This window comes from Lasiosphaeria miniovina, assembly GCF_030549165.1.
Source record: "Lasiosphaeria miniovina strain SMH2392-1A chromosome Unknown B0T26scaffold_5, whole genome shotgun sequence".
NCBI lineage: Eukaryota > Fungi > Ascomycota > Sordariomycetes > Sordariales > Lasiosphaeriaceae > Lasiosphaeria > Lasiosphaeria miniovina.
In genome coordinates this window covers 1435523-1454413 of record NW_026848224.1, presented here as the reverse complement: position 1 = coordinate 1454413, position 18891 = coordinate 1435523, and the positions used below count along the sequence as shown (strand labels likewise).

Sequence of the window (18891 nt, the reverse complement as noted above, 5' to 3'; positions counted from 1 at the left end):
ACAGGCTAAATTTTGTAGTCGTGCACGGACCATACTGAATGTTTATAAAAGAAACTTTCCCCTCGGGCCTTCCTTCTCTTTTTTCTTTTCTCTTCAGCCTTCGGGCATCTGGTCACATTAAAACAATACAGAGAAGATTAGCATGGCCCCTGCACTAAGGATGACACGCTATCAAAGAGAGAATTTGGATTTTTTTTTCACTGTAATTGTGGCTTCCGAGTCATGGTATGGAGAAGAAAGCAATAAGCATCATTCGTTTGGCCAGTCATGGAGTGAGAAATCATGTCGAAATGCCCTCGTGTGGTACTCGACGTTCCTGCTCGCTTGTTTGGAGGGCGTGTGGTCTCCTCTGCCGTCGCGTCTTCCCTTTCCTCTTGCGATTCCCTGGTAACCGTCCGTCCAGCGTGGCCGATGGCGAAAGAAGCCAGGCGCCTTCAGTCCGCCGACGCGCTTTTCCTGCCAGAGGAAGCGCCGGAAATGGAAAGGACAACAACAGCGTACATTCAGCTGCTCCTGGTGCCTATGCCTTGGCACTACGGCTTCGCCTACCTTTGGTTACTTGTTGTTCGGCAAGTTGTGATTCTCCCCGTCATTTAGCATAGGTAGCTGCATTCCTGAGATTTCTCTAGCACCCTGATTTCTGTGGCTGGCCATCCAAATCACGCGCCCTTGCCGTGGGGCGTGTTCGCTTTGCCATACGATATTTCTCTACCTACCACTCCGACCACGACGTTTCCAGATTCGCCCTTGACACAGCTATAATCAGGGCGCATGAGAGAGAAACACTCGGTCAGCGCCTTTTCAAACTTGCTCGGCAGCCTTGAGGCGGCTTTGTGCCCAGCGTCGGCGACGATGCTCCGCGATGTTGGTCCATCATTACAGGTTTCTTTCCGCCGATCTAACTCCCCGCTATCTGACCTGCGGCAAACAGCGTCCAGCGATGGCTCTATAGCTTGTCTTCACTCTCCGTTTCCTGTGACAGCGCTGTTTATTCACTCCAGTTTATCGAGCTAAAGCCGACCTGATCTTTAGAGATGAACGAGGCGATGCCATTGTGGCCAATTCCAACACCACAGCTACACGTCGGCTACCGTCCGAATCCAGCGAGTCGACGGTGACCTGACATATCCCCGCTTTTCGCAGTTCAATACGGCGATGCCTGAAAGCGCCCACGCCCAACTCTTCCCCCGCCCGATAGCGAGCCTCACCTTGTTTGTCTCTGACAGAGGAAAAACAACACAAATTGAAATTTAGACCAGAGTAACATCACGAAACATATCACACTAGGGTCCTTCACTTGACCTTGCGTGATGGGAAACATTGCTTGTGCTTGCCAAGAACAACAAAGCACCTCGGCGGTGAAACCGATTTCAAAATGTCCTTGGAATAACACGAGTAGGCTTTTGGACGCCTTAGATACCTTGGACACTTGGAATGCAAGCTTGGCTGTTGAACCTTCGCCATCTTGTTGCTTGGACGTTTAAAGAAATGCGATGGCCGAGACGGCCTCCATTTTAAGACATACAATATTATGGAGAGACAGGAGGTTGGAAATCCCTCTCATTGTATAGGCACGAGGGATTCGTAGTTGGAGGATGAATAACCAAGCTGCACCAACTGTCTTCAGGATCAAAGGGAAATAGAGACGCTCAAAAAGAAATTAGGTTTTATGGCAAGAATAAGCCACGCCTTCTACGTCTAACCGCCCTATTCTACTGTCTGTCTAGTCTCCGAAACCAGCCGCATTATGTATCGTCCAGTGCTCTATTCTATCGTCCAACTTGTCCTGCAAGAACCGCCGTAGTAAATCAAATCTCATCTCGAGAAATCTTGGCGTCTTCTAAGACCCTTAGGCGCTCGGCCTCGGCGCAGATAAGCTCGGCGTAAGCCTAGCCACGAACATAGACCTTGACCAGGAACGGCTCTTCGGTGGCCTCGAGATTCAGGATCCGCGAGTTGTACCGGCTGTTCTGCAACAGATTTTGCTGTCAGCACACGGCAGTCCACGAAATCAAAACGCAAGGGAAAGACAGAGGAAATAAACCTACAGGCTTGAAGTCAAGCACTGCACCAGGCGGGCAATGCTGATAAACATGCTCCTCTGCGCCAGGCGGTAGCCGACGCAGATGCGGCGCCCGCCGCCAAACTGCCACAGGCCGTGGGCGATGTCGGTCTCGTGGCCGTCCATCCAGCGGTCCGGGTCGAAGGTCTCGGGGCTGTCGCACTCGTCGCCGACCACAACCGCGTTAATAACGAAGCCGGTGCCGGCAGGGAAGTGGTAGCCCTCGAACTCGATGTCCTGCGACGCGACGTGGTCGGGCGTGATGACGAAGATGGGCCGCCAGCGCAGCAGCTCCTTGGCCGTGGCACAAACATAACGCAGGGCGTCCATGTCGGCGAGCGTGGGCAGGCGGGCGTCGGCGCCGACGCTGCACACGCCGTCGACGTCGGCCATGATGTGCAGCGCCTCGCGCGTCGTGTCGCTGCCGGCCTCGATCAGCTGCATGGCCACGTACATGGCGTCGTCGTCGCTGCCCGTGTACTTGGTGTCGCCGTGGAGTAGTGTGTCGCGCGCGAACGACGGCGGCGCCGTGCCGCGGCGGATCTGCTCGAGAACAGGCGCCCACCACGAGGGGTACACGTCGTAGTTCCAGCGGTCCAGCTTCTCCCAGTGCGCCCGCCACGGCTGCAGACAGCGCGGCAGGCACGCCAGCGCCGGGAACTAGTCGACGACGCTGCTGCCAGTGGTGGTGACGAAGATGGTGACGAAGATGGTGACGAGGTTCTGCAGGTCCTCGAGGTCCTTGGTGGACTTGGCGAGGCGCTCGCCGAGGGCGATGCGGTGCACAACCGAGTTGGCGTAGCGGTAGTGATGCCTGTACCAGAGGGCCGGCTTGAGCAGGCACTCGGCGAGCATTTACGCGCTCTCCGTCTCCTACCACTCGCCGTACTGCTTCAGGGCGGTGCCGCTTAGCAGCGTGTGCATGACGGGCAGCGGCTCGGCCCATTTCTCTTGCGTCATGAGCAGCGACCGGCGGTGGCCGTGGCTGACGACGCCGCTGGCCATGGGCATGGGCGACTGTGTGTTCGTGGCGCCCCCGCGCTTGGCGATGATCTCGGACACGACGCGCTTGCTGTTGAGGAACACGATCGTCTTGGAGCCGACGTGCGCCGTGGCCATCTCGCCATGTCGGACTAGACCTCGAAGCTGTGCCGGGGATCAGTGTCAGGTAGTTGTTGTATATACAAGATTGATAATTGATTAATTGGACCTACCCATTTCTGATCTGGGTCGCTCCGGGCACCCTTCAGCTTCAGCAGGTTCCCAAACAGCGGCACGCCCCACGGCCCTGGGGGCAGTTTCGGCTTCTGTCCATTCTTCAACCGTCGCTTGCCAACCGGCTTGAAGTATTCCAACAGGATGAGGACTATCGGGAAAATCAGAGCCGCGATGGAAGCAGCGTAGAAGGCAATTGGGTGTGTTCCGTGCAAGTCTGACGCGACTTGCTCCAGAGGGGCAAAAATGGCCGAGTGCGTAATAGTCTCGTTGGCAGCTCGCAGAAGCCAGCCAAATAGATGGATATGAGATCGAACAGGTCGTCATGTGTATTATGAAAATGTGTTAAAACTTGATAGCATCCGCCAAAACCGCCGCTTACCTTATCAAGTTATAAAAGGGCCGGCCCCTTTGGCATGCCACTGACAAAGGACGGGAAGATGGGAACTAGCGGGGTCCGGTACGGTACCTTCGTCTCCGGTTTGGAGTGGGAGTGTGGCCTGGGGGGGGTGGGGGGGTCGGACTCGCGGAGGCAGTGGCGACCTGGGAATGCCCTGCAAGTGATACCCCATCTTACCCCAACTCCCCGTCACATGGATGTTGCGATGACCTCGGAATGTCCACCTTGACCCCGCATCGAAACCGCTGCCACCATTCTCGGTCAAGTTAGCTCCTCTCCGTCCCGTCTTGGCCCCAGCCATTCAGCAAGTCTCCCAGTAGCCAGACTGGGGCAGGAATGCCGTTTTTGGACCTGGCTTGCGATGCATCCCAATTCGATTCCCGGGGAAGCTGCAGTGGCACGGTACCAATTCCCACACCACCTCTCTGTCCCACGTCATATACCCGCCGCCCCTTCGACGACGAAAGAAAACAAAATAAAGACCGCAAATCACGGAGAGTAAAACACGACAAAAATGGCAGCAGAGCTCGACGTGTCGCTGCTCACGGCGCCCAGGCCCGTGGGGCTGTCGCAGTCCCCGACGTCCGATGGTTTCAGCGAACGGCAGTGGAAGATCCTCATGGCCTTCATGAACACGGTTATCCCTGCTATTCAATTCCAGAATCTCCTAACAGAACCTGCAAGTCTCTCGGTTGTTGCTTTGTCGGAAGACGAGTATTCTAGAACAGTATCCCAGCTCGCCGTCACCGCTTTGCCACACGTGTCACCCGAAGTGCTCGAGGCATACCTGGCCGAGAGACCGGCAGACAGCGAAGCCTTCGCCGAGGTGTTGAGGGCCGTACTATCCCAGGTCCCACAGGCAAAGAGGAAACAGCTCCAGCTGCTTCTTTCTATCTTGTCGTGAGTCCTCCTCTCTATTTCAATCTGGAGCACAATCCTCCCTCGGCCTAGGATTTGGCTCCGGGTGAAAAACGCCTGGAAGAGTAGTTTTACTGATTCAAGAACAACTCTGGGCTATAGAACATGCGCAGGCAGCCTCATCCTCACCGGCTACAAGTCGCCCATCACCCAGCTTCCCGCCGCTGACAGGATCAAGATCCTCCATCGTTGGCGGACGAGTTCGCTCTGGGCCGTGAGAAGTTTGTTCAAAACAATGACGACGCTGGGCAAGCTGGTATTCATGCGCACAAGTGCCACCTTCGACCGAGTGACAGGGTTTCCCTCTGTCCCGCCGTCCTGGAAAGCCACCCCGTCCTACCCCTACGAGTTCTTGCAGTTCCAGCCACCCACGTCTCCCAGCCGCAAGGGGGGCGTCGTGGAGATCGACACAGACGTTGCCATTGTCGGCTCTGGGTGCGGCGCAGGCGTGTGCGCGTGGAGGTTAGCCAAGTCTGCGGGGCCTTCAGTGCGGGTGCTGGTCCTCGAGAAAGGGCACCACTTTGACGCCTCTTGCTTTCCCATGTCACAAAAGTATGCCCTATCGAATCTCTACGAGGCCGGCGGTGTCATCGAGAGCGACGACGGATCCATGACGGTAACGGCGGGCAGCTGCTTTGGCGGCGGCGGCACCGTCAACTGGAGCGCCGGTCTACAGACACAGGACTTTGTGCGCAGCGAGTGGGCCAAAGAGCGGAACCTGCCCTTCTTCGAGAGCCCCGAGTTCCAGGCCAGCCTGGACATGGTATGCGAGTCGATGGGCGTGTTGGCCGACAACCTGAAGCCGAACCACGGCAACCACACACTGCTCGACGGCGCGGCCAAGCTGGGATACCGGGCCAAGATCGTCCCCCAGAACTGCGGCAATACGGAGCACCACGACGGACACTGCACGCTCGGCTGCTGGCACGGCGAGAAGAAGGGCCCGGTCAACGGCTGGTTCCCCGAGGCGGCCAAGAACGGGGTCAAGTTTGCCGAGGGCATGACGGTGGACAGGGTTCTGTTTGAACAGGTCCGCGGCAAAAAGGTCGCAAAAGGAGTCACTGGCATGTGGACGGCAAAGGGCAGCAGCGAGAAGATTAGGGTTGTCGTCAAGGCGAAGAAGGTCATCGTCAGTGGCGGATCTCTCTGGAGCCCAATCGTGCTCATGAACAGTGGGCTAAAGGTAAGCCGCGAACCTCCAATCAAGGATGTTGACACTGGAACGGGCAGGCATCTACTACAGCTCGGAGCTGACATGATTGAAACAAACAGAACCCACACATCGGAAAGAACCTGTACCTCCACCCTACAAACTTCGTGGCGGCGGTCTTTGACGAGGAAGTCAAACCGTGGGAAGGTGTGTTCAGATTGTCTGCGAGAAATTGGAAAAAGGAACCACGAACTGCGCTTACCAGTCCGTCACGATAGGCGGCAGCCTCACCTCCGTGGTGGGCAGCTTTGAGAACCTGGACGGCAAAGGCCACGGCGTCAAGCTCGAAGCCATGTCGATGATGGTAACACCCCTTCTCCACACAACACTCCTCGACTAACCCCTTGTCTTCTCCAACCAGCCAAGCTTCTGCATGCCCTTCCTCCCGTGGGCCTCAGGGCCCGAATACAAGCTCCTTGCGTCCAAGTACCGGCACATGAACGTGTTCATCGCCATCTGCCGAGACCGCGACACAGGCCACGTATATCGGGACCCTGAGGCCGGCGTGCCGCGGATCGCGTACAGCCCGTCAGATTTTGACCGCGCCCACAACCTCGCGGGGATGGTGTCTCTCGCCAAGATCCTGCGCGCGCAGGGAGCGAGAGAGATCCACCCATGCGTCCCGGGCTTCCCGCCTTTCATTCGTAGCATAATAAACCGCACCCACAGTGACGACGCCGTCGACGCCGCCAACGCCGACGCCGACAAAGCCGCCGCGGCCACCTCTACAGCGCACGAGACCGCCGACGACGATACCGAGAGTGACGACGCAGCGTTCGCCGCGTGGCTCCGCGCGTTCGAAGAGTTCGGCAACAAGCCGCCCGTCACGCCGTTTGCGTCGGCGCACCAGATGGGCTCGTGCCGCATGAGCGCGCGCGAGCGCGACGGCGTCGTCGACCCGCGCGGCCGCGTCTGGGGCACCCAGGGGCTGTACGTGGCCGACGCCAGCGTCTTCCCCAGCGCCAGCGGCGTCAACCCCATGGTCACCGTCATGGCGGTCGCCGACTGGATCGCCCGGGGCGTGTGCGAGGACCTCGCGGCTGACGCGGCGGCGGGGCCGAGTTCGAGGCTGTGAGGCGCGGGTGTCGTGATTGGGGAGTGGGATTTGGTTTACCGCTGTTCAAAAAAAAATCAATGGATTCAAGGGTTTGAAGATGTGATGCCAGTTGCCAGTATATAGTATATAGCCCAAAATGTAATAGCAGCAAGATGATGATTCGTATTTGGCATAGCTGCTTCTTGTTTCGCTTTTTCTCCTCGTCCCGCCCCTTCTCCTGCTTCCCTCCTTCTCCTCCTGCTTTCTCTCCTTCTCCTGCTTTCTCTCCTTCTCCTGCTTTCTCTCCTTCTCCCTCTTCTTTAGATCCCTACCAAGCCCATCTAGAATAGCCAGTACCTTTCTCTTCTGCTGATCATATCCGCCAATATCCCCCACGTATCTCCGAAGCCTGTCAATCCTGACCATTGTTACGGATGCTGCATATTATGGTTCATTGGCCGGGCTGGCCCTTCGTCTATTGCGCACTTCGACCAATTACCTGTTTGGCTGCAAGGCCTCTTGCTGGTGATTGAATGGCCTTGGCAGAGAATCTGGAGTACCGCGGTGGAATAGGCCGGCGCCCGAGTTCAAGCGGTATTATGGTGCTGGGCGTGATCGTGGTTGACACTAGTTGTCGTCGGGAGCCAGGAGGAGGAGGCGTGAGGGAGAAATTCTCAGCAGGCTGGAAGTGGGAGAGTCGGTTCTAATAATACCTGCTTAAACGGCATTTTGAGGAGCAGCATGTCTCATGATGCTGTAGTTATGCGAAGACATCAGTTGAGCTCGATGCTAGATTAGCCCTGTGATGGTTCCTGTTGGAGTGGACAATGTGTGCATTGGCTAGCTAATTCTAGGAGGAGGAAATCTCCCTATAAAATGTGTGGGCGAAATCTCCAAGGCTAATGCCCATGTGATTCATCACGTCTGGTGCAACCCCGCCACAGTTCCAATTTTTGCAGATGATGTCGATAATATTTTTTTGCTTTGCCCCTGCACGAGCTAGCTTGAGATGTAACATCTACACGGAAGTATCCTGGCTGTAGGAGTTTGCCCGGCACCGCTCCCTTGGGAAACGTGGGGACGGAAAATCATGGTAGAGCGCTCGCCAGTGCTGTGCAGACGTAACTGCATGTAGCATCTTTGTTATTGGAAATTACGTAGATTTCAAAACATGCACGTCTTCGCTTCAGCGCTTCGGTAAGCCTGGGAAGGAAGTTCCATCCTCTGGCAGGTCCGGTTTTTTTGCCGCGGCGCTGGAGCAGTGCTGACCATCGCGCTGCTGGCCTCGCGCCCACGGCTAGCGTTTTCGTAATGGGGTTGGAACTTGTGCGCTTGCCTCATGATCGAGAATTATGTCGAGAGTTTTTCTAGCTACCTAACTGGCAGGCTACTGCGTGAATGTGCTAGGAGGGCTGTGTGCCGACACCACGGTGGGGCTCGCGATCGAGCACCATTCTTGCGGCCGCGCCTGCCTTCCTCGGGGACGCCCTGCAACATGGAGAGAGCAGGCCGCCTGCCTCAATCGGGGTCAAGCCGGAATTTCAAAATTCGGCGTCGAAGACTGCTGGCAAACAGGCAGCACCACGCCACAGCAGCACACACAATCACCACGACAGGTAGGTAGGCAGGCTCGGCAAGGCAAAGTGGATGATTTTCTTCTCCATGGCACCACTCGTGAGCGGCGACCACAGTGAAAAAAGACAAAGATGGGTGGGTTATCAAAAATTACGGTCCCGACAACCCCGAAAGGTAATCAATAGTAGAGTGCAACCGCGGTGTGCAATGCAGGCCATCCACTATAGAGCAAGGAATTCTTGATCTCCCTGCCCCGAACCAAGGTAAGTATGAAGAAGGAAAAAAAAGAGAAAGGAAGAGGAAGAGAGAGAAGGGGTGGCAGGCTCTTTTATAAAGATCCTAGTTGGTCCGTGCACGGCTGCAAAAATTGGTGTGGGTCCCTCAAACGCAGCATGTGGGTCCGTCCCTGCCCGGTGTTTGTCCTTTCCCTCTCCGGGTACGTACCTGTTGCAGGCCACGTCACTTGGTCAGGGCCTGCCGGCCTACCTTCTCTCAAGTTCAGGTGAGAGTCTGAAGGGAGGGTCCACACGCAGCCAAAAGCCACGTTGCACTTCGACGAAGCACAAGCTCAAGTTGGCAGCTGCACCTGGTCATGACCTCACTGCTTACACGTAGCAAGCCTCCTGACCAGTGAGAATGGCAGGGCGCGTGCGTGGCCACATTCAAGGTCGTTGGTGGCCTTCCTCCGCCGTCAAGAGTAGGCCATCAAGGAAAAGGCAAGTCAACCACGTTTTGGAGGAGCTGGTCTGTGAATTCATCTGCTTCGGTGCCTGCGTGCCCTTGACTACCAACCTTCATAACAAACTCAGAGTCCTAACTGCGTATGTTTCCTAGCTATAGGGCTCGGTTTGATTAAAGAAGCTGTACTCCAAATAGTCCATTAAGATAGCTACCTAGGTACGCCAAAGACAAAGAAACCTCGCGAATCCATCCTGACCACAGGGTATAGACTCGAACAGAAGGAAACCGAGAACAGCGCTAAGCTCACAGCTATATAATTAAAACTTGCTCCTCGTAGCCACATGTGTGATTTGCAGGGACGACGGCAGAGCAGACGCACATTCTAGCTCAGTGAGCGCAGGTTATTCTTGAGAACGTAACGCTCTACCGTGGAATTGTCTCCGTGCACTCGGGCACTAGAGTTGCATCAGCCACCAACCAATTGTTACAGCTCGCCGTCTAGGAAAATACTGCTTTTTACAGCCAAAATTACCACCTTCGCTGGTTGCATCGCTCCAAGCGCTGGCAGCACAATTGCATCGGCGACGGGACTGCTAATGGCTCCATTTACGCTGTTGAACGTACAGACTACAGAGGTTGCGTTGTGGTAAAAAGTGGTAAATTATCGAGCCGCAGAATCTTACAGTACATGGAGACGGCTTAATAGTGGAGGGTTACGCTCTCTTGAAATTTTTGCTTGTTTGTTTGACGTTCCGGGCATGTGCTGCTTTCTGTAGGTCCGGGCGGGTTGTTTCCATCAGAAATGGATTCTGCGGGCCGCCCAGGACACAGGTCAAGCAGGGAGGGTGTCTTATTACGGAATACTTGACACGTGATTGACAAGCTGAACATGACCTCCTCAAACGACCAATTGCACCCCCTTCTTGAACTTGCACTTGATACTGCCCAAAGAGGTACTTCGGTATCTGTTTGACAAAGTTCCTTCACCAGTCCACGTCCACCCAGCCCCAGAGCCGCAACCACAGCCACGCTGCCACAACCACCACCACACCTGCTCTCAAATCGCTTATCCAGTTCAAAATTTCTTGAGAAACCTTATCCGCGGAGCCTTATACTGCGCGACCACGATTGATTCGTTATTACCGGCAAAACATCGTTGCAACCAAGAAAGCAAAGAGCTTACCCTCTCCGTACTTTCACATTGCCCACGGTCATGAAGAAGACGCAGCTCAGCTGACTGTAATACATTCTCACCAACAGATAGTAAGTGCACAATGTCTTTTGACGCATACGAAAAAAAGGAAAGGCGCATTGAGAAGAAAATCCAAACACTATTGGGTTCGCCCATAAAGGACCCAAAGCACAAGTTGAAGAATCCGAAAAAGCTTGTGAGCACTTTCGACGGGACACTACAGTATGACAGCCTACAATACCTCCCCTGGTGCGTGGAGGAAGCCCTGTCTAGGCATGCGAAGATCAAGAAGCACATCGGGAGTATAGAGGGCAACCAAGAGAAGACGAAGGAGACGGAAGAGATAAAAGAGGAGGCGAGGGAGCTGAAGTTCAGGCTCCAACGTATTAAGGATATGTTGGATAAGCTTAAGAAAACGCCAGAAGATCCGTAGATGGGTGCATACGGAGCTGCTGAAATACTTACTGAAGGTTGAAAAAGGTGGACGCGAAGGCAACGGCGTCAAGACTCTGAGAAAAGTCGGGCTTATACAAGTCAGATAATGCGACTGCATTTCCCTTCTTGGTGTCTTACCATCCCACAGAACTAGCACGTATTATCTCTCATGTTCTTTTCGAGATATTAATCTTTGCCACTCGTTACTCCGTGATAGCTATAACGACAAGCGTTGCACCTCAACACAATCTCCTTTGGGTCAATAGCTGTCCTGGACAGTGGTTCAGATGATTAAGATATATGGAAGAGACAGGCTCCGAAGGCTTGGTAATTCTGCGTTCAGTTTTCAAGACGGTTCATCACCACTCCTCAATGTAGACGAAGCCATACTCCTATGTCATTTCTGCCGGAGGACATAATTAGAGAGCAGCATCCCCGTCAGAAACCTAGTGCGTCATCCAGGGAGCACCGCTTTGTCACTTGGCCAAAGACCCAGGAACCTTTGGAGTAGTGGAGTCGTCATCTCGGAAGAGTCGGCCTCCATAGAGCATCGCAACTGCCACATCTCCACAACAAAGTTAGAAACACAATCTGATCCACCGGGTGCATGGTCTAGTAGTATGATTTTCGCTTCGCATAGTTTCATACGAATGCCCTGTGAAAGGTCCCTGGTTTAATCCCGGTTGCATCCAGAAGAACGGAAGTGTGACTTCCAATCCCATCATTTTTAGGGGCTTCTTTTGGTCGTGAACTATATCAAAAGGGGGGTGTCTCAAAGCACGGGCATGGAACTACGGCCAGAGCGCCGACGACGCCCAAGCCCTCATCCGCTTGGTCGGATCGCCGTCCCGCTTCGCCTGGCCATCCAGCAGGATGAAGTCGTGCGCCTCGCTGTCCATGACCTCGAGGCGGACATCGACCGCGGCATTGCGCCGCCTGACCGCCTCGGTAAACACAACCCCCTGATCCCTCAGCACCTCGTGCTTGCCTACCGTGACGTACAGCGCGGGCGTGACGTCGCGCAGCCTGTCCCACCAGCTGGCGTCGACGTCGGCGGGCATGGCCCAACCCTCGCCACGGGAGACCTCTGCGTCGAAGACTGCCCTGGCCGCGCCGCCCACGATGTGGTTGTTGGCCGACCGCACGTAGCACGCCGACAGCATGTCGACGCCGTCGTTCTCGGCGAACGACGGCGTGTCAACGCGCGCGCTGACCCACGGCGATACGAGGAACACGCCGGCCAGCGGTGCTGCGAGCTTGATGCGTGGCGCAGTCGCGTGCGGGTGCAGCAGGTGGCTAACAAGCTGGGCCGTCAGGTTAGCGCCGGCCGAGTCGCCCCCGACGACGATATTGCCCGGCGCGATGCCCGACGCCAGCAGGTGCGCGAGCCCCGCCGCTGCCTGGCACAGCTGCGTCGGGTACTGCGCGCCGGGGCAGAGCGTGTACTGCAGCACGGCCACGGCGACTTGTTCCTCCCTTTGCTGTTGATCCTCCCTTTGCTGTTGATCTTCCCCTTCTGGGCTACCGTTCTTCTGACGCGCCCGACCAGCCGCAGCCAGGATGTATGCACGAAGACACCACTCCAGGTGGCCTGGCTGGATCGGCAGCGTGTAGCCGCCGCCGTGGAGGAAGTAGACGAACTTTGTGGCGCGGCGGCGGTTGCCGAGCCAGAGCAGCGACGAGGCGCCGTCGGGCAGCGGCTCGACGTCGTGCTGCAGGCGGCCGGCAGCAGCGAGGCACGCGGCATCGTCGGGCGTGACTTGGTCGCCCGTTTCGATTTTACCGTTGCGCCGGCCGTTGATCCACAGCTCGTACATGGCCGCCGTCGGCGGCGACAGGTACTGCACCTGCCGCGCCGACGCGTTGCACAGCACGAACCTGATGAAGCCGCAGTGCGCATAGTCGCCTAGCGGCAACCCCCGCCAGGCCGCCCGGGACACGACGAGGCCGAAGTTGTACAGCAGCTGCACTGGCGCGGCGAGGGTTAGCTGCAGCGCCAGGCCGGCTTTTTCCCATCCCGAAAAGGGCGGGTTCGTGGTGGATGCCTGTTGTTGTCTGTTAATACCTCCAAGGTGCGTATTCGCCAATGTGGCATTGGCAGGCGGGAAGGAAGACGATCTACGCCATCTTACCATTGGTCAACTGAGCTTCAAAGCCGTTGGATGCGGCGATGGTAGAGTGGACCGTTGTATCTGTAATGGTGGAGCACAAGAAGTAAGTGACTGGCAAGGTAAAATCACAGCACCAAAAGCCCGGCTGGTGCGAGATGTGGAACAGCGGAAACGATGAGATTATCTGGGAATGCGGGGAAAACGGCTTTTCTTTGATGCAGAGCAAATTCCGGGTAGATAAATAGCTCATATACAGCGTCCCTCTAGATATAATATACCTCGGCACCGGGTGAACAGCTATGCCAAAAAGCACATGGCGTGGCCTAAGAATGGAAGCTCTTCGCCTCAGGCCACCGTCCATCTTTGGAGCATTTTCGTACTAGGATAGAGCAGGGGATGCCGAGCAGGCAAGTAGGTATTACAAACCACTCGACTGTCAGGGTCGTCTGTCTGTAAGGGAGCACGGGCTCCACAGAATGCTGGGTTGGTAATTATGAAGATAGAACAAAGGGCAAGCTCCTATCGCACGGGTAATACAGTCAAATCGGAATGCCACTCAAAGTGTATGAGTGCAGTGAATGTGTATTGCTTGCTTGAAGAACCAAGCAAGAACTATCTAAGACCGTGGCTACGGTCGTCGTATATATCTATCTAAGGCGGACCAATCAGAGTCCTTGGTGTCTGCGCTCCGTGGGTCCAGGGCGCTCTGCTCGCAGAGCGCAGGGGCCCCACAGAGCGCCCGCTCCGTCCGCTCTGCTGGTCTTGGCAGCTAATCAGGCAGAGCGCTTCCTGGTTGGCCGCACCCACACGGGGTGGGGTCTGTCCGTCTCCACCACGTCACCCAATCACGGGGCGGAAGCAGGGCGCCTCATGCACCCTGAACCAGGATCGTAACAGTAGGGCGAAGGATGCCGATTTGGGACAGGGGTACTAAAAGAAATAAAGAAAAGGCGAGGCTAAGAATAAAAGAACAAAACCTTAACATTATTTATAAACCTTAATAAATCTAACGTTACACCCTTGTAATAATATAAATACCGGCTATATACGTACCGCTTAGCCGAGGCAACTCGGCTATAATAAAAAGCTCAAGTGAATGTCACGGCAAGTGCAGACAACTCTGGAATAGTGGGTCCGACCCGGACCCCACTAGACTAGATGGCCCGTGCACCCCACGTCCTATTTCCCTGCGCCCTGCCCAAGCTTTAGAAACTTCCTTTCTTCTTTCTTTCCTTAGCTTTAGATTCTACGAATACAGCGACCATATTGCAGCCTTGTCTCATGCAGTTGACTGTGCGGTGATAGTGAACTTGTTAAAGTATGGCTAGCTACTACAGCTATAGGGCCCTGAAGTGCAGGGCACTATAGTGGTTGTGTTGGTGTGGTTGGTGTTGTGGGCGCTATACCCAAATTGCTAGCCAGGCCCCACAGTACCTTCTCGAACCACAGGTAATGCGAAGTGTAAGGAGCAAACAATAGCGCACAGATTACGAGAATCTCGCTCTCAATCGGTCAAGCAATGAATGATAAACCTTATGCATTGATAGCTGAGGAACCAACTCCCAGAGAGTGTTCCTCCAGCTCCCTATATAGAACTATGAATAACCAATCAGAGTCCTTCCCTTAGGTGCTCAGTGCTCCACTTGGTGCTCAGTCGGGACTGAGCACTCAAAGCCACACTGAGCGCTCTGCTCAGTGCGCTCAGCTCGGTCTTGGCAGACTGAGCGCCCTGAGCGCTTCCTAATTGGCTGCACCAACCGAGGGAAGGTCCCGCCTTCCTGGGTGCATTCATCCAATCCGAGGGAGGCACTTCAGCGCCTCCTGCACTCTTAGACCGGGATCGTAACATTCTTGTTATCTTCATTGTGACCACCTTGATCCGGCGTACCTGCCTTCTCTCACAGACCTATCCTTTCCCTTAGATAGATTTCCTTTCAAGCAAGCATTGCACTCACCACTCTTGTACCATAATCCTTCTATAATTCAACTCCTCTCAGTCTTCTTCAGCACTTCTGTTGCCCCCCGAAGACCCTGACTACAGGGCAGAGTTCCCTGTAGCCTACGAGGTAGACTGCTGAGCAGAGTCCTTACAGTCTGAGTGGCTGGTTGTTACGATCCTGGCTCAAGTCTGCAGGAGGCGCTGGAAGCCGACTGCTGATTGGGCAGCACTGGCGGGCAGGACGGGCCCCACGTGAGCTCGGTGCGGCCAATCAGGCGGCGCTCAGTGCGTTCGGCCGCCAAGATTGGGAAGACCCACTGAGCAGGAAGAACAGCCAATTAAGGAAGTGCTCAGTTACCATTGAGAGCTCAGTCGTCCTTGAAGACTGAGCGCCCCGGAGGCACTGAGCACTGCGAGGGAGAACTCTGATTGGTTGTTCAATTAGATAAATACGATGACCGTACCCACGGCCTTAGATAGTTCTTGCTTGGTTCCTCAAGCAAGCAATACACATTCACTGCACTCATACACTTTGAGTGGCATTCCGATTTGACTGTATTACCCGTGCGATAGGAGCTTGCCCTTTGTTCTATCTTCATAATTACCAACCCCAGCATCCTGTGGAGCCCGTGCTCCCTTACAGACAGACGACCCTAACAGTCGAGTGGTTTGTAATACTGGTCTGTAGCAGAGTTCTACAAACCTGTAGCAGTCAATCTGCTTCCCTCAGTGCCCCTCAGTGCCCTACACAGGGTACTGTTGTACTGGACCGTAGGGCATAGTTCCCTACGATCTACACTGCACTTGGCTCCCGGCCTACGCTACCGCTTCCGCTCCGCCTGGCTACAACACGCAGATGAGCAGAACTATATGCTACTACCAGGCCGAGGTAACCTAGTAACTCGGCTATAGAAAAAGCTAATAATATGCTTTTTCCAATAACCGAAGGTAATCAGGCCACATAGCCTTCAGGGCTTGTTTTTAGAAGCGTATGGAAACCTTTAGATATGTGTGGACTTTATGTACATGTGACGGCCTGCCTAGGAGGTTTAGGAAGTCAGAGGTTAAATGCAGTAACGAATGTGGATTTAAAGCTAAGGAAGGAACAGATCTATCGCAGGGCCCGCGCAGGGCGCGGGGAAGTAGGTGGTGGTGCTGAGCACGTGGGTGGCGAGGCGCATAGGCCACACCCTATATACAATGTAGCCAACAGAATCAATCCTGTCACATGAGCCCTGTGGCGACCGTGACAGTACATATAGGAGCTTCCACCTTTTTCACACACTTCTCTTCTTCCTTGCACATAACTTCAAATACTACTTTCCACATACCATTCTGACCGTCTTGATCTCTTCTTTTCCCTAGTATCATTGGCTTAGGCCTACAACACCTGTGGGGCCCACAATCTCTCTTCGGAGTAGTATAACTTCAATAAAAATCCTTCGGGTACTTTACCTATATCTTCCAACATAGAGTCCTGGGCTCTGCCTCAACACTGCCGTACAGGTACTTTTCATCAAGTGCCAAATTGGCGTAGGGGCGCTACTTTGTCAGGGGAGAAAAGAGAGAACGCGTCCCCTCGCCCGCTCTTTCCGCGAACCGAACATTCAATCTGAACCACGGCACTGCTTGCTGCCAAATCTGGTCAACGCAGACTGAAGCACGGATCAAGGTAAGCAAAAAGCCGCTCCACTACTACCAAGTCGACCTCGGCAACTCGTCCGACACCCAGTTCGCCTACGACCGTGTGAAGAGAGAGGTTGGCCACCCGACCGTCCTGATTAGCAATGCCTGCCTTGCGCATAGCTTCGCCATCATGGAGAGCAGCTACGACGACATAATTCGCACTATCGCAACCAACCTGACCTCCACGTTTCTCCTGGCGAACGAGTTCGTCCCCGAGATGACCCGGAACAACCGCGGCCACATCATCACCGTCTCCATGGGCGACCACACTCGCGAGGTAGGCTTCGCTGGCTACTCTGCCGCTAGGGTCGGCATCTCAGAACTTCACGAGGTGAGTCCCGCCAACTAATTCTACTCTGATCTTGTTTGATTACTCACCGCCATTAGATTCTCCGTATGGAACTCACCTCTCACGACGCGCCAAAGGTGCGCCTCACCAACGCCACGTTCAATCTTTTGCGATCACCGCTTGTTAAGGACAAGTCGAGAATAGCGAACTTCTTCAGTCCTCAACTGCACCTTGAGACTGCAAGCCAGTCGATTGTCGACGTCATCTTTAGTGGCTACGGCAAGACTATCGTCCTCCCCGAGTCGATGCGCTACTCCTCCGCCCTGGTGAGAGACTTTTCATCAAGTGGCCTATAATCGCGGATCTAGCGGATCAATCATGGATCTAGTGGTCTCATGATGAGCGACGAACGAGGTAGTGTCGAGGAGACTTGGACACGAACACAGATCGAGACATGAAGCTGACAAACGCGTGTCTTATCATTACAGCGGAGGACCATGATTCGCTACTTTGGATGGCGGCCAAGAAGAGACCCAGGCTTCGACTCACGTGTTCAGCGGACTAGTAACGACAAGAATGGCGAGCCACTGCCGGCAGCGTAGAACTGGAATGGATTACTAGAGGCCTATAGAGCCTGGGGAGCATGGTGGGATTTAGGTACACGGAACTCAAAGTATGAACTCAAAGTATGATGCGTCTATTCGCCTTTAGCAGCAAGTTAAGCTTTCATATTGCATCAGAAAGGCTGTCTGTGAAGTTAAAATTTGGGCAATGTCGTGTAACCACACTCAGGGTTCTTTGACGGGCTGGGTCGCGGACCCCAGTTCTGCAAACGGGCTTTAGAGCTACGCCCAGCGGGCTGGGCATGGCGTGTTATGCGGGGTGAGTGTTGTTTGGGTCTTGGAGATGGCCTGCCACTCCGAGCCGCACTCATCCAACTGTCCCCCAACTGTCCCCCAACCAACTATTCCGCGAAAATCAGCCATCATGGTCAACAAAATCACCGAGGTCAGCCAAGCCAACGCCGCCTTCGCCGAGGATGGGCGCGAAGGCCTGGTGTTTGTGTTCGCCGGCGCGACGGGCGGCATCGGCGCGGCGACGCTCGAGAAGCTGGCGGCCATGGTGCGGTCCGCGACATTCCACGTCGCCGGCCGCTCTGCATCCCGCTTCGCCAGCCGGCGCGCGCGGCTCGAGGACCTCAACCCGAAGCTGGCCGTCAAGTTCTTCGAGTGCGACGTCTCGCTGCTCGCCGGCGTCGACGCCTTCGCCCGCGCCGTCGTCGCCGCCGAGTCAAAGGTCGACTACCTCTTCATGAGCCAGGGCAAGCTGCCGTTCGCTGGCGCCCACTGCAAGTGACACCTTCTGCTCCAGATAGGCGTAAAGACCACAGCTGACAGACCTGGAACAAAAGACACGTCCGAGGCCCTCGAAGCGGCCTTTGCGCTGTCGTACTTCTCGCGCATGCGCCTCACGTCGGCGCTGCTGCCGCTGCTGCAGCGCGCCCCGCAGCCGCGCGTACTCTGCGTGCTCAACGGCGGCCACGAGGAAGCGCTCGCCGAGGACGACCTGGCGCTGGCCAAGCCGGGCGCGTGGTCCGCGGGCGCGTCGATCGCACACACGACGACACTGTCGACGCTGGCCCTCGACCTGCTCTCGGCGAAACACACCAACATCACGTTCCTGCACGCGTACCCGGGGCTCGTGCGCACCGGCATCGCCGCCGCCATGGCCGCGCCGGAAAGCGCCGGCTGGCTGGGCCGCGCGCGGGCGGCCGTGCTGCGGGGCCTGTTTGGGTCGTTCCTGTGGCTGGTTGGGACTACGGCCGAGACTGCGGGCGAGCGCCAGGCGTACCACCTTACTGGCCTGCCGGTTGGTGGCGGCGAGCGGCAGCTGGGCCGCGTCGTGCTGGTCGATGACAAGAGCGAGATCGTCCACGGCACGCCTGTTCTGGCGCGGTACCGGGCTGAGGGCTGGCCCGAGAGGGTCTGGGAGTTTACCGTGGGCGTTTTTGAGAGCGTGGTTGCTTCTGCTTCGCCGTCTGCTACTACCCCTTCTGCTTTGCCGTCTGCTACTACTCCTTCTCCTGCTGCTTCGGCTCCCGCTACCGCTCCTGCTCCTGTGCGTGCTGGTTGATGGGGCGTG

At 55.6% G+C, this 18891-nt stretch overlaps 5 protein-coding genes and 1 non-coding gene across 6 annotated transcripts; 4 read left to right on the top strand and 2 right to left on the bottom strand.

Moving 5' to 3' along the window:
- Positions 1-1889: 1889 nt before the first annotated feature.
- On the bottom strand, positions 1890-3978 carry B0T26DRAFT_677213 (cytochrome P450; the record flags this gene model as incomplete). The annotated part of the gene is made up of 6 exons (XM_060440078.1): positions 1890-1965; positions 2049-2686; positions 2735-2876; positions 2940-3208; positions 3277-3554; positions 3855-3978. The coding sequence occupies 6 exons, from the start codon at positions 3976-3978 to the stop codon at positions 1890-1892; spliced, it is 1527 nt and encodes a 508-aa protein (XP_060294117.1).
- On the top strand, positions 3792-6880 carry B0T26DRAFT_803774 (uncharacterized protein; the record flags this gene model as incomplete). The annotated part of the gene is made up of 5 exons (XM_060447103.1): positions 3792-4577; positions 4698-5778; positions 5868-5952; positions 6024-6109; positions 6167-6880. The coding sequence occupies exons 1-5, from the start codon at positions 4192-4194 to the stop codon at positions 6878-6880; spliced, it is 2352 nt and encodes a 783-aa protein (XP_060294116.1). The 5' UTR covers positions 3792-4191.
- A 4445-nt stretch (positions 6881-11325) lies between these two features.
- Positions 11326-11416, top strand: B0T26DRAFT_t186. The gene has a single exon. It is a non-coding gene; the product is annotated as a tRNA-Ala (tRNA).
- Positions 11417-11515: 99 nt separating this feature from the next.
- B0T26DRAFT_677210 (Alpha/Beta hydrolase protein) lies at positions 11516-12859 on the bottom strand (the record flags this gene model as incomplete). Its single annotated transcript, XM_060440077.1, has 2 exons — positions 11516-12769; positions 12857-12859. The coding sequence occupies 2 exons, from the start codon at positions 12857-12859 to the stop codon at positions 11516-11518; spliced, it is 1257 nt and encodes a 418-aa protein (XP_060294115.1).
- Positions 12860-16467: 3608 nt separating this feature from the next.
- Positions 16468-17105, top strand: B0T26DRAFT_648805 (uncharacterized protein; the record flags this gene model as incomplete). The annotated part of the gene is made up of 2 exons (XM_060438031.1): positions 16468-16791; positions 16848-17105. Coding segments are annotated over 2 exons (582 nt in total), but the record flags the coding sequence as incomplete, so codon positions are not given.
- A 634-nt stretch (positions 17106-17739) lies between these two features.
- Positions 17740-18789, top strand: B0T26DRAFT_618521 (uncharacterized protein; the record flags this gene model as incomplete). The annotated part of the gene is made up of 2 exons (XM_060436028.1): positions 17740-18101; positions 18147-18789. Coding segments are annotated over 2 exons (1005 nt in total), but the record flags the coding sequence as incomplete, so codon positions are not given.
- Positions 18790-18891: the final 102 nt, after the last annotated feature.